Source organism: Malania oleifera, chromosome 3 (genome assembly GCF_029873635.1).
Source record: "Malania oleifera isolate guangnan ecotype guangnan chromosome 3, ASM2987363v1, whole genome shotgun sequence".
Taxonomy (NCBI): Eukaryota; Viridiplantae; Streptophyta; class Magnoliopsida; order Santalales; family Ximeniaceae; genus Malania; species Malania oleifera.
In genome coordinates, this window is record NC_080419.1 from 46,941,066 (window position 1) to 46,956,403 (window position 15,338).

Here is a 15,338-nt window from a genome sequence, read left to right on the forward strand (position 1 = left end):
TGTACTCTGATATGAATGCTTCGAGTCTCACCCTTCTTCTACCTTGAATAAAGCTGCAATGTGGCTAGTGCCATACATTACATTGTTTTCTCTTGCGTGTGAAGAAACTGATACTGTCAACCCTCTATTATCTTTTGATGTACTCTCGCTACTGTACTACTTGGTAATCGCGAGTTTCCCATTCTCCGGTTAGCTGGTGAATGCTAAGGCCGAGTCCTCCTCTTACTATGAGTCGCTTGACACCCCCGATCTAAAGCGGTCTGACCAAACCCATATACATGACCTCGTATTCGGCCTATGGTGTTAGTACATGGAAGATGAGCTTAGCTCCCCCCCAAGCCCCCCTCCCCCCCCCACCAAACAAACCAAAACCACCCCCCCCCATCCCCCCAATCACACCCACACATTCCACCGATATGTCTTTCCCATCTGGGGATATAGCCACTGCCGCTACTCCCACGTCCCCAAACCTTGACTGGCCCATCGAACAACATCCTCCTTCTTCGAGTCTTCTTCCGCGGTGGGTTTAGGGGTTTATATTTTTGGTCTGGGAATTTCGAACTCCATAGGTTGGTACCCACGGCCTTTCCGCTAGTTATTCGGCAATGACACTACCTTTGATACGCTTTTCCTTGTGACACTACAGAGAATTCATATTCCTTCCACCCACATCTGCCATCGTTGCCTACCTCGTCCAGTTCTTTGTCGTGGCCTTTCAAACACGTACATATGCTTTGGGTCCATTTTGGGATCACCAGGTGGAGTAAACAGGTGTGTTGCCTCACCTACTGACCGTCCATACCAAACGCACATGTTTTTTCCAGATCAGAGTGACTTGACTCCCTAAATCTGTGAACTTTCTACTAAGGTTCATACATGGCCCTTTCTCTTCCTCCGGCTCTCCATCCCTGCTTGCCTAATCCGCCAACCCAGGAGCTTCTTCTCTAAAACCTCGCCACACGTACACAAAGATTAAAGTCCTTCCGGGTAACACTGGTGGCACCTATACTGGGGCGATTCCAAATGTACTCCTTTATTTTTTCAAAGGCTTCACACAAACCACTCTGACCTCATCTGTCACCCACTTTCTCGGTTGTTCTTTCTCAACAGCTTGTAAGATGGGTTCGCCGGTGGTGGTTAATTTGAAAAAATATGAAACCGAAGGGCCCTAAAAAAAAAAAAATCAAATCAAAATGTAGTTGAGCCTACCCAAGAAACTTCCACTTCCCTTTCAGACTTTGGGCTAGGCATCTCTCGCATGGCTTTGTACCTGTGCAGGATCTACCTCAATCCTTTCTCACTCACTTATACCCCCATAGCTTCTCGGACTAAGCACCTGAAGGTCATTTTTCGGGATTTAACTTCATTGGGCACTTCCCGGAGCCTCTCGAACAATTTTTCCAAGTTTAACCATGTCCTCTCATTTTGCGACTTTAACATCATGTCGTCGACCTAAACCTCAACTCCTTGTGCATTAAGTGCTGACAAGGTGTTACCATAGCCCCTCCGGTGTCAAGTCGGGCTCCGGCATTTTTTAGTTCTGTGGCATGAACTTTATGACAGCACAAGGTCCCCCATAATGTGAGGAAAGTCTCTTTTCCTTGTCCTCAGTGCCATCCTAATCTGGTTGTATCGGGAGGAATCTCCATGAATGACCATTAAAGCATGCCCTGCAGTATTGTCCCCACACATCAATGTTCGGGAGAGGGACGTTGTCCTTAGGGCTTGCTTTATATTATAGATCCCGCTAGTCGACACTCACTCGTACCTTACCATTCTTCTTGATTATTGGACAACGTTGCCATCCATCAGGGCTGGCTACTCCAAGAATCTTGCCTCCGAGCGTTTCTGTACCTCCTCCTTTATCTTGAGTAACATCTCCGGCCACATCTCCTCAGTTTCTGCTTGCTGGCTTTTAATCTGGGTGAAGTGGGATCTTGTGGGTTACTAAATCCGATCTAAACAAGCATGTCTTGGTACGACCAAGCAAAACACTCTCGGTATTCCCTTAAGTATTCAATCATTTTTGTCTTTTTCTTCACCCTTTAGTAGTGCCTCGATTTTCACCTGCTTGGGTTCTTCCTCGGTTCCAAGATTAATCATGACGGTGGGATCGCTACTGGTCAAGATTGGTTTTCATCGGACTTTAACATTCTTTCCATTTCAGGGGACAAGTTTATTTCTTGATCTTCAACTTCAGTTTCATGGATTAAATTTTCAAAGTTAATGTCAATTACTTGGCGAGGGATTCTGGTGTTGTTATTTTCTTTATTCTTGCATGAAATTAACAAACAAATTTCGACAGTTGATTTCCAAAATGCACATAAATGACAAGGAATGCATGATTCATTTTCATTAAAGAGCTTCCCCGATTTTTCAGTGGCCGGGGGAATACAAAAGAAAAGCAGAACTAAACAAATCCTGAAAAAAGATCATTACATGATGATATTTGGTAAATCAAAAGAACTCCAGTTCTGAAGCTATACTCCTGGTTGGAGATGATGGATCCACTCTGTAGAAGTGTTCGACGGGACTTCAGCATCCAATACTGATATACTTAATTGCCGCAATTCTGCCTCCAGGTTGGATTGACTGCTTTTTACGAAGGTCTGGCTGATGGACGGGACGTACAGTCCTTCCTTGGAGCTTGTTTCATCGGTGATTCTTTCCACCCTCCGCATCTTCTTCTCTTCAGCTTTCTTCCTTCGGTCTGCCACCGTAGGTATGTAGCCAAGGCCATATCTGTCTTTGACTTCCTTAAGCATTAACGGCTTTCGGATCCCCTGTAGGTATTTTCCGAGCCCTTTTTCTGGATGGTACCCCTGTCTGATCATTTCGGACGCCATTATATGCACTGCGGCGGGGATTTGACGGTGTGGGATTGGAGATCCTTCTACTATAGTTGTGACATTTATGATCTCGAAGGCTCGGAATGAGTCCTCCAATGCCTCTTCCGTGACTTCTACATAAGGAGTGGAAGTGGGCTTTGTTATCATAACATCGGTTTCACCATATACACAAACCAATTTCCCATCTACTACAAATTTGACCCGTTGGTGCAAAGAAGACGGAACTGCCCCGGTGTTATGTATCCACTGCCTCCCTAACAAGCAGCTATAAGACGGGGTTATGGCCATGACTTGGAATGTAATGTCGAAGGTGACTGGTCCAATTTGCACAGGAATTTCAATAGATCCCACCGATTCCCTGCGAGTGCCATCGAAAGCCCGCACAGTCAAATTGTTTTGCCTTATGTAGGATGGGTCAACAGGCAGTTTTTGTAGGGTCGTCATGGGCATGACATTCAAAGATGACCCATTATCAATCAACACTCGTGCAATCATGTGATCTTGACATTTAGCGGAAACGTGCAACGCCTGATTGTGCCCTTGTCCTTCCACGAGGATCTCCTCATCAGCGAATGTAATGTAGTTGGTAGCTGTAAGACCACCAATCACATGGTTAAAATTATCGATGCTGATGTCTTGGGGAATATAGGTCTGATTAAGAGCCTTTAATAGGGCTTCCCGATGGGCTTCAGAGCTCAACAACAGTGATAAAACAGAGATATGGGCTGGCATCTTCTTCAGTTGATCAATGATGTTGTATTCACTGTGTTTAATAATCTTCAAGAATTCTTCGGCTTCCTGAGATTGAACTGGCTTCTTCAGGTTCCTATTCTGTTCTTGGATAGGTTGCACCTTCTCTAAGACTTTCGGTGTATAAACCCTTCCACTTCTGGTTATCCCTCTTGCTTCAGCAGCACTGCTAGTTTCTCCTTCGGTGCGTACTTCACAATTGTATCTCCATGGCACTGCCCGGTCACTGTGGTGTGCGAAAGGGCGAGGGGCTGAGATCACTACTCGAACTGGGGCCTCTGGGACTCGTGGGGTTTTTTTCATGATGGGGATAAATGGTCTGTTGGTGAATTGGGGATGGTTAGATTCCCCTATGACTGAAACTTCATTTGTTTTCTGAACGCGACTAACTTCCACTCGTTTGCTGTCAATCAAGCTACTTAGAAAAATCCGGAAAGTCTCACATTGTTGTACTGATCTTTTCATAGTATTTTGGCATGTGCATGGGGCGCCTTTAGGGCAAATAGCCTTTAATCCTGCTAGGCCTGCCGTTGTCAGTTTACTATACACCCAGTCTAGCGTCATTTGCTCCCATCTTCTTTCGGATTTTTCCCCATCTTGTTCCTCGATCATTCCGACATTGTCCTTCCCATGGTCAGGCAAAGGATTCTCTTGAATACCAATCGGCTTCGCATCGAATAACAACCAACCCGCATCCTTCAAATCTTGCACCTTGTGTTTGAAGGCCCAACATTGGTCAATAGGGTGCCCTGGAGAATTGGCATGGTACGCGCATCGGACCTCGGGATTATACCAGTGTGGGGGAGGATTTGTGAGAGGAATCCCGGGGATGGTAGATATCATCCTTTGTTCTAAAAGCTGGGGGAATAAGTCTGCGTATAACATGGGAATCAATTCCAATCTCCGAAAACTCTTGGGTGTATTCCTCGTGTGTGTTTGCTGGCTCGGGCGAGTTGGTATGTTCGGCTGGGTTGGCACAAGCGCGGGGGCCACAAACTGGGGTCTGGGGCCCATATGCAGTGTTTGGTTTACTACTGGTTCCATGTAGAAATTTCCCCTAGGTTGTTGACTTCGGCTTCTCTGTCTTAGGCTTCTCATAGGTCCCTGTATCATTTGGGTCTCTTCTTCCTTTTTACCTTTGACCCACTTCTTACTTGGGCCATTATCGGTAGTGCCAGTCTTTATCCGTCCAGCTTTGACGTCGGCTTCCACTCTGGCCCCTGCCGACACAATGTCCATGAAGTTATGAGGAGTGGACCCTACTAGATGTGAACGGTAGGGATCTTTTAACGTCCCTACGAACATCGATATTGCCTCACGATCGCTGACCGGAGGGTCCACTTGAGTGGCCGCGTCTCTCCAACGGTGTGCATACTCCCTGAAAGTTTTTGTTGGCTTTTTTTCCATTTCAGAAAGAAACATCCTGTCTGGAGCCATTTCCAAGATATGACGATATTGCGCTTCGAAGGCATCGGCCAAGTCACCCCACGTGCGGATCTGGGCCTTATTTTGTTGGACATACCATCTAGCCGCTGTCCCGGTAAGACTACTTTGGAAGCAATGCATCATCAACTTCTCATTATCGGTATAGGCGGCCATCGACTGACAATACATCCGGAGGTGGGTCTGAGGGCATGTGGTCTCGTCAAACTTCTCGAAGTCTAGAATCTTAAACTTTGGAGGAATGACTACATTAGGGACTAGGTAGTAATCTGAGGGTCTGGCGGCACTGGTGGTCCGAGTCCCCTCTATGGCCCTTAGTCGTTCTTCCAATTCGTCACAACGGTATTCCGTCGCAGTCTTGCTTGTCCCTACACCCGCAACCGCTGATGAGGGCATCCCTATTCCTGTCACTGCTGGGATAAAAGGTGGCGTGCCATGCGGCAGTTTCTCTGAGGTGAATGGGGGCGGACCAGAAGATTGCCCATGAATTGGCGCAAAATCGGGCGGGTGGATAGGGTCATTTTCTTCTTCATGATCCTGATCTTGGACTATCTTCCCTTTGTTCAGCAATAGGTCCAATATCTTCTTTAGTTGATTGCTCAGCTCTTCCTGCCCCTGCTCGATTCCCAGAACACGGCTCTCTAACTGTTCTGCCATGGCTTTGGCTTTTCTGCGGGTGTTGTATGGGTGCGTACTTGCCTCAATCTTGCTAGATCTCAGTCACGTCCAACTTGTTTCCGCCTCCCTATTCATGAAAACCCGCATCCTTCAGAATATATGCATGTAATGGATGTTTATGAGTATGTATGAAAAATGTGCAATCATGTAGTCCTATGTGCTTTAGCCAAGGTTTTGAAAAAAATCCTTATCATTTCTTTCAAATTTTCATACAACTTTTAGTGAGAAAAATAGAAGATTTCAACTAGTCTACACAGGTGTCAGATCCTGATTTCCTGATCCGCTCTTGACGAGGCAGCTTGAATCGTCTGGGGTTGGTTCTGACTTTGTGAGAGCTACACTTTCCACCTTCTGTTTCAGTGCTTTGTACTGGGCTTCCCAATAGTTGGCCTTGTTTACACAAGGCTCCATCTTTTCAAGTACTTTGTTGAAATAGTATCTCTGTTTTTCATACTGCTTCTCTAGGTCTCGTATGTACTGAGATTTTTCCTCAATTTCTGCTCTTGACTCCCTCAATTGTTGGACTTTTTGATCAAGCATCTTTTGAAGTCTCTGCTTCTCTTTTCTCAAAACTGCCGATGCTTTCTTTGATGGCGAGCCCTGAATCTTCGGTCGCTTGCTTGGTTCAAGTTGAGGATCTACTGGACCCTGTTTTGGAAACTGTTCTTTGGAGGTCATTCTTTTAGACGGACACATAGTTTCTCTCGACCGTTTCTCGTCTGTCAGAGTTTTTTCCTTGCACAGGAACCGAGGGTCCACCCTGTCACGTTTCCATAGTTCATAACTCTCCTGGACTCCCGAGTTCTGACTGGTTGCTTCGACTATGTACACATGCCTCCATGATACAAAAAATTCCCGGATCTTTCTTTGGCTATCATCATCCTCATATGTGAACCGAGCGTCCGCCAGTCCATGGGTCATGGGCACAAACTGTGTTGCACCTACTTGCCTTCGGAACATGAGTGGTGCGTAGGATATTCCACCCCAGGGACCTAGCAGTGGGACCCAAGGAAGGTTTCCACATCTATATATCACTTTGGGCTGGTCGATCCACGGTGCCTGCCATACAATCCCCTTGCTGACTAGATTGTGAAGTCTGTCTTTCCATTCAGTCCTGCTGGCATGTTCCTCCCAACGAGCTACTTCGAACTCTGCTAAAGGTATTCTGATTGTTGAGAAAGCAGCGCGAAAGAATCCCTGGATGCATGGCAAATGGCTCATCATCCACACATAAAGCAATGGCACACAGCAGGTCAAACGAGCATGTCTCCTAATTCGGCATCTGTTAAGAGATCAGAACGTTTCAGCAAGAATACCGTAGACTGGGTTCACCCCTTCCTTTACTTGTGCTACGAAGGCAATGGTGGCATGATCGATGATTCCTAGTTCCTTCGGGAAGATAAGTAGGCCATAGATGGCTAACGCTAGCAGATGCAGTTGGACTTCTTCCTTTCCTTCCTTCTTCGTCAACTCTTTCAGGCTTTCCCAAGTGACCTTTGAGTCTCCCAGGTTCTGGACCTTAAGCTCGGTGGCCCTGATCAAATCCTTGACAACAGAGGTTCGAGTGGGTGCGTACGTTCTGTAAGGCGTTGGCAGTTTGACCAGATGCAATAGTGAATTGTATTCTTCTATGGTGGGAGCAAGGTCTACCCCATCCAAAGTAAAGTAGCAATACGACAGATTCCAAAATTCCACCAATGCTTCAATCATGTGGGAGTTTACGGAAACATGCAATAGAAAACCGATGTGCCCGTACGTCTGAGAAAAAGTTAATCGTCTCTGAGGCGTCCACCCTTTCCAAATGTCTCTCAGCTCCTTTAAGGAATTGGATCGAGCGTTGATGTCAACCCTGTCTGGTATCTCAGGCACCGATTCCTTACTTGTGCTGTCGCCCCTCTTCTTTTGTTGACTTTCGGAGTACAATTATACCACTAGTTCGGTTTCATAATGGACTACTGTGCTCCCCATGAGTCAGATTTTAAACAGAACCTTGGCCAAGCAGATGGGAATGCCTAGAATGAAATGCAGGATGCAACATGTTTTAAATCTCAAGTTATAATCATATTAAATCATAGGGAGAAGGATGGAGCCTCTGTCTTAATCCCAGGGTAATTATGTACATAAGGTCCTCCGAGGCTCTACCCTAGGCAAGGGATTATGGAAAATCATGTGTGGTTAAGCTCTAACCCTTATTGAAAAAGGTCCCCAGATTGAAACTTCATCCTCCCTCACAGAGGTCCGGAAAAAAGCTCGCACTGAGCGGAGTGGTTCGCGGGTCCCCATAGGCCATGCCACATGGGAACTGGCACTATTACACTCCTTTCTAATCCTAGCTGGGAAAGCCCGGGTATAGAGCTGTGAGAGTGTGTGAGTTTAACCATTTCAACCTACACCCCCTACCCCTCATCCATCCATTATTCAGAACACATGCTTAATAACATAGCAAGGGAAACAAAACATCATGCTTATTCAAGGTACTACTAATCACATGCTTAGCAGAAACAAACAAAACCAAACACATGCTTATTCACGAATCAAAGCAAGCAAGGCATTCACAATTATTCATGTATATGCAACCAAATTTGTACAAAAATGAAAGGGAGTAATCAAAAAGGCTTATTTAGATTTGAGATCGGGATAATTCTTAATTAATCACTGGCTCAACTCTCAATGTCCCCAGCGGAGTCGCCAAGCTGTCGCGACGTCCCGGACCCGGCCCAGAGAACCAATCTCTGGTTTAAAAATGGGTTCGGCTTGCGAACTGGGAAAAATGAATGTGTATTTTGAAAATGTGAATTTTGTGGAAAACGATGTGGTGGAGTCGCCACTAACCTTTTGAAGTGTGGTTAGAACACTTGATTGCTACCCCGTTAGGGGTAGAATCGGTCTGCATCACCAAAGTCGGGCTCGGGAGTATGGTTACGCAAGGGGAAGGTATTAGCACCCCCTACACGCCCGTTCTTATGAACGGTACCAGATCAATAAAGAGTTTTCCCTAAATAAATGTAATAAGCCTTTAAAGATTACTCCCTTTCAAAAGTCAAAAAAAATGAAAATACTCTATAGGTATTCCCTCAGAACCGGGGCAATCTAGTACTTCGAAGAGTCAATGTTCTCGTTTGCAATCATCGGGAAGGAAAATCGAAAATAGGATACAAAATACGCTCCCGGGGATTTTGAAATCTATAGGTTTTTTTTTTTAAGTATCAAAAATACTATTTCGGGAGGTTTTTGCGATTTGTTCGGGATTGGAATGAATTTTTTTTTTTTTTGTGCCTAAAAAGATATTTTTGTGATTTTTCCTAAGTGTGAAAATGATTTTTGTGATTTTTCCCGAACTTTCAAAATAACACAAATGAAATCAATTGAAACCAAAATGTGAAAATACTTTTGGAATTTTTGAAAATTTCATGATTTTTGTGAATTTTAGGGATACAACAATAATATACAAGCAAAATGGAGAAAACTGGGGTGAACCAGTTTGGGAATGGTGAGCCGGTCAAACGTTGACCAGTTTGGGGGGGAAAAACCAGTTTAAGGTCTTGGTCGAGACCAATGATTTTCCGGGATTTTCCAATGTCCTTCCGAATACAACAGACTTTTAGACAACAATCACGAAAGTCATGGTTTTAAAGATATGCCTTTAGAATGTATTTTTGAAAATCTTGAATGTAGGGAAACAAATCTAACCTTTGCCAAACATGTTGGAAACTTTCTTGGATTTTCTTCAAAAATTTTCAAAGGTAAATAAGTTTCAAAGCTTTAAAAAGTTTTGAATTTTCTTTGAAAATTTTTCTGAATTTTTGTGTCTTTTATGAAATTTTTTTTGTTTTTGTTTTTATGGGTTAAAAGGAAGCTATTTAAAGTAAAGAAAAGTGAAATAAAGTCAAATAAATCAACAGAGGCCGATTAGGGAAAGGGGGACGGAAATGTAATATAAGAGGAGAAAGTTCATTGGTTTTACCTATCGTCTTTTTCTCCTTCGGTCTTCCTCTCCTGTCTGTGAATCCGCAAGGGTTAGTCTACAGCGCCTTCCCGAGGGTTGTTCTTGAGCTTCGACTCGAGGCACTAAGGAGTATCTTCTTCGAATGGAGTGACGCGGCACCGGCAAGAAATGGGATCAATCGATCGCTTGATCTTCTTTCGCTTTCCTCTGCTCCAGTCTTCTTTTCCTGTTGGTGAATCTACTAGGACCGCTCTACAACGTCTTCCCGAGAGTTGTTCTTGAGCTCTGATTCGAGGCACTAAGGGGTGCCTTCTTCAAATGGTGTGACTCAGCTCCGATAGGAAACGGGATTAGTCGACCTCTTGATCTTCACTAAAAAAAAAAAACTAACTTCACAAACTTATAATAGAAAACTTCAATATTTGAAATCTTCTCCTTACCACCACTAGGAGCTCCCTTCTTGTGCTTGGAATGAGAGGGCTATTTATAGGCTTAGCTTGGGGCAAGCATAGGAAAGAAGACATAGGGGAGTCATGATGGGGGGAACCAAGTATGGGGGGAAGAATGATGAAGGGAAATTTGTATGGGAAGAATGATAAAAGGAAGAAACATGACATGTGGTGAGTGATGATGGAGGGAACAAAGTATGGGATGAAGAATAATGAAGAGAATATAACATGGGAAGATTGATAAAGGGAGGAAACATGACATGTGGTGAGTGATGATGGGGGGAACAAAGTATGGGATGAAGAATTATGAAGGGAATATAGTATGGGAAGAATGATAAAAGGAAGAAACATGACATGTGGTGAGTGATGTTGGAGGGAACAAAGTATGGGATGAAGAATAATGAAGAGAATATAACGTGGGAAGATTGATAAAGGGAGGAAACATGACATGTGGTGAGTGATGATGGGGGGAACAAAGTATGGGATGAAGAATTATGAAGGGAATATAGTATGGGAAGAATGGTAAAGGGAAGAAACATGACATGTGGTGAGTGATGATGGGGGAACAAAGTATGGGATAAAGAATAATGAAGAGAATATAGCATGGGAAGATTGGTAAAGGGAAGAAACATGACATGTGGTGAGTGATGATGGGGGAACAAAGTATGGGATAAAGAATAATGAAGGGAATATAGCATGGGAAGATTGGTAAAGGGAAGAAACATGACATGTGGTGAGTGATGATAGGGGAACAAAGTATGCTTGCATTTGACAAATTAAAATAAATAATAATAATAATAATAATAATAATAATAATAATAATGATAATAATAATAATAATAATAATAATAATAATAATAATATGAGGGTTCTAGAAGCTATGTGGAGCCCATCGGAGATGTGTGGGTCCCACACGCCATGTGGGGTCCACAAGCCGTTTGAGGGTTACAGAAACCCGAGCTAGCAAGGCACCGGATATGTGGATCCGAACTAGCATATTTGAGGGGGTAACGTGCATCGGATGTAGGAATCCGAGCTAGCGTACCAAGAGAGGTGGGGCCCAAAAACCGTGTGGGGCCCAATTGAGATATGTGGGGCCCACAAGCCATGTGGGACCTAAAAAGATGTGTGGGGTCCACAAGCCATTTAAGGGTTATAGGAACCCGAGCCAGCAAGCACAAGCATGCAAAAAGAGGTAACGTGCATCGGATGTCGGAATCCGAGCTAGCGTATCAGAGGGGGTAACGTGCATCGGATGTAAGAATCCGAGCTAGCGTACCAGAGGGGGTAACGTGCATCGGATGTAAGAATCTGAGCTAGCGTACCAGAGGGTAACGTGCATCGGATGTAGGAATCCGAGCTAGCGTACCAAGAGAGGTGGGGCCCACCAAACATGTGGGGCCCAATGAAGATATGTGGGGCCCACAAGCCACGTGGGGTCCACAAGCCATTTGAGGGTTATAGGAACCCGAGCTAGCATACCAGGGGGTAATGTGCATCGGATGTAGGAATCCGAGCTAGTATATTAGGGGATGTGGGGCCCCATGGAGATATGTGGGGGGGCCACAAGCCATTTGGGGTTACAAAGATGTGTGGGGTCCACAGCCAGTGTGGGACCTACAAGAATGTGTGGGGTCCACAGCAGCATGGGACCTACAAGAATGTGTGGGGTCCTTAAGCAGTGTGGGACCTACAAGAATGTGTGGGGTCCACAAGCAGTGTGGGAAGGTTTTGACATGAGGTCTCCTCGGAAAGGCCTGGTTAAAATTGGGGTGTCGACAAACATGATGGTGCATGATATAAGGTCGCATCCTAACTCTACTCATATCATGATTTTTACAAAATGCAAGTGGATGGATTTCTATCACATTTGATGTTATGCAGGCAATGCATGAAGATGCATGAACTTCCTTCTTCAAGTATGTTTGTGAAACATACATGACTCTGAAACCCAACTTTGCCATGTCTCAATTTCTCTCAACATCCTTCAAATTTCAATCTAGGGAGAAAACCTTATGTTTTGTCAATGATGCCCTTGTTCAAGAAATGATAATCTTGCGCAGAAAATACCATTCACATTATTTGAAGTGAATGCCCCTGAATTATCTCCTAAAACTTGGCATGTCATTTGCCTAAGGCTACTTGTGACCAAGTTATTCAACTTGACCCGATGCTTCGCTGGATTTTATTGACAATTTCAAAGATTGTGTTCTTAAAGTTTATATCATTTTGAAATAAAATGAATAAAAATGCAATCAAATAACATAATCTCATTAAAGATAAAAATGACATGTTCAAACTTATCTATTTACCTATTTCCATGTTTGCTTAACAGGAAACGACTTTACCAGTAGTTTTGTTGTATCAAATCAATAGGCAACCATCTTAAATTTTTCTTCTTCTTGATGACCCGGAATTGCTTTTTTTATGGGAACAAGCATAACCAACTTTTTCCATCTATTGCATCCACTTATGTATTATCTTTTTAATTAGTCTAAGTTTGTGCTCTTTTGAAATAAAAATTCAAAAAAGTGTATCTTGTGTCTACTTAAGCAAAAGAACATGTATGAAAACTAAAAATTTGCATCACAAGTGGAAACAAGAAAGATTATATTATTAAAAATTTATGAAGTTACATTAGCCAGTTTATAAAGCTTTAGCCACAAAAGCAAAAATCCAAACAATTGGGTCTTATTTAAATCCTTTAAGACTCAAGCCAACTCTAGCAAGTATAGTAGTGGATCAATGGTATCCTTGCAATTGGGCATGGTTAGCCAACCATAGAAACCTCAAGTCCCAAGGTTCAAAGATAATCATTGACCAATGGGTGTTTTGCCTTCACATGTTTAACTACGTCAAAGAATTGAGTCAAAGATTCTAAGGTAGTATACATTTCATCTTAAGCAACTTTAAGTTTAGCATCTAGCCTCACCACTTCTTGAGTTTCTTTGCCTAGCTCCTCGCATAAGATGTGTACTGGTGTTAGGAAAACGAGGTTCACCTGAAAAAAAAAAACATCCTCAACCGAAAAGCTAGCATCATATTCAATGGTTTCTATGAAATTTCTATACTCCTATAGACATTTTAGAAGGAATGATTAAAACGTGGCAAGCCAATACTAGACAACAATAAAAATGCACTGATATTGCCTCTGCCTATTAATCCTTCACCAAAAGAGATATAACTTCAGTATCATCGACAAGAAAAGAAGTCCCCTTGGAAAGAGGCGCAAAAAAATTTCATGACATTCTCACCAATGTCTCCTTTGGAGGGGACACAGCTAAGGGCACTTGGTTTTCTTCCTCTTCGTAGTCTTATAGGTTGTATTTGAAGAAGGCATCTATAGGATCCTTATTCTATGACAAAATAACATGAGTTCAAAATAAAAAGTAGGAATCAAATCCGAAAATAAAAAAACATAAGGATAGCTAACTCATTCTCTTAGTGACCTTCCTAATTGTGTCCTTTTAGCTAAAGGTGAAGGAGTTTGTCATCTCTTAAGAATGGATTAACTTGCCTAACTACCTTCAACGATGAAAATGAGTAATCCATACCTTGTAAATGGAAAAGAGCATTAGAAGCCCAAAGATTGGAATAGAACCTAAGCAAGGTTCAAAATAGTACGTGATGCCTAGGCATAGGATTTGAAATTATTTCCTCATATGCGATCTCATCGCAAAGCTTGGGTGCCTTCTCTCCTAGCATAGCCCAAGAACACACATGATAACAACTTAAAGGTAAGCATTAAAGATGAAAAAAAAAAAGTTTTTTCGTACTTAAGTACTAAAGGATGAGTGTTTGTCCTATCCATACTATGTAGGGAAGGAACTCGCTTAGATGAATCTTCCTATCCCAATAAGCTAAGGATTTTTTCTAAAGGTTTCTTCTTTTGCGTCTGCACCTTGATCCTACCAGTCAAAGGGTGAGGATTTCTTTTACTTGACCAGGAGAGACTTGGACCTATCCTCCCCTTCAGAGTGACATAGAAATTTCTCAACTAGGGGGTTGAGCTATTAGGAGGGGGCATCAACTAGGCAAACAAGAGCCTTGCTCACAAAAGGAGCTGATGTATCTAAGGAAGTTTAAGAATCCAAAGAACCCTCACCCTGTTACTTTTTTGGGGTAGGTTTCGCCTCACTATATAAAATAAGGAGGATTGGATAAGAAAAAACAAACTAGACATAAATGTAGAGAACGACTTATGCGACCAGTATACCTTGACGATAACCAACTACATAAGTTTTGTGACCAATATATCATCTAGAAAATGTTAATATATGTCTATTTCAAGTTACACGCTCTTTATGTTTTAGTCCCTCATCCGTAAGGTGAACAAAGGGAAAATGGAGCATTAGGGACTAGGAGATTCTTTTTTGGGTCAAACGGTGTGTTAACTCGGTCAAAGATGACCATAGGAAACTTCTCAAAAAGTTGGGTGAAGTGGGAAACCAATATCACTTTATAATTCCACTTGAAACACTGGACTCAACCCTAACATCTTCTATGACTACCTTATAACTAGGGTTATATGTGGTTTTATACATAGATTCAAATGCTAAAATGGAGTTGACACAATTATATACTTAAGAACTTTTAAAAGGCAATGCGACCTTACTCTTGTTCTCCCCACTAGATGTACTCACACTTTTTTTGTTTATAGGTTGTCAACCTGGGAGGTTTCATTTGTTTGGGTGAAAATTTGCTTTGTTTGCTTTTTTCCTTCCATTGAGTGGCTTTGGGACCTTCTTCATTAAAGCACATGTTCACCTGAAATTCAATAGAAGACATACGCAAAAACTTGGACACGCATAAGGACCATCACACATCATATAACTGAGTGGTCTTTGCGCAAAGTTCATAAGGCAAGAAGTTTAAGTGGATGTGGAATGTATGTTAACATCGCGAATCCACTTCACATAATCTCTTTCCTTAAGGATCAGTCAACTTATAAACTTGTTAGCAAGGGTTAGCTAATAAGACAATAATACAGTTTGGGTAAGTCTAAAATGCCTCGTGCAAAAGTGTGGGTTGTATAACTTTTGCCTACACTTATTATTCTTTTATATTTCTACAATGGTCTAGTAGTATAGGTTATGACACATGATAAAGTTGGCTAAGACCCCCTTAAAATCTTCACGTAGCCAAGATGGACTAAAACACAAGGAAGGAATACTTGCCATAAAAAATCCCTTAGATATTTAATGGTATTATATATATATATAT

The 15,338-nt window shown here is 42.7% G+C and overlaps 1 protein-coding gene across 1 annotated transcript; it reads right to left on the reverse strand.

Annotated features, from left to right (window-relative positions):
- Positions 1-2,480: 2,480 nt before the first annotated feature.
- LOC131151299 (uncharacterized) lies at positions 2,481-5,699 on the reverse strand. The gene has a single exon (XM_058102554.1). The coding sequence runs from the start codon at positions 5,697-5,699 to the stop codon at positions 2,481-2,483; it is 3,219 nt and encodes a 1,072-aa protein (XP_057958537.1).
- Positions 5,700-15,338: the final 9,639 nt, after the last annotated feature.

Bases quoted from the DNA above. Each gene is read 5' to 3' on its own strand.
- LOC131151299 (XM_058102554.1), bottom strand. From the start codon at position 5,699: ATGGCAGAACAGTTAGAGAGCCGTGTTCTGGGAATCGAGCAGGGGCAG.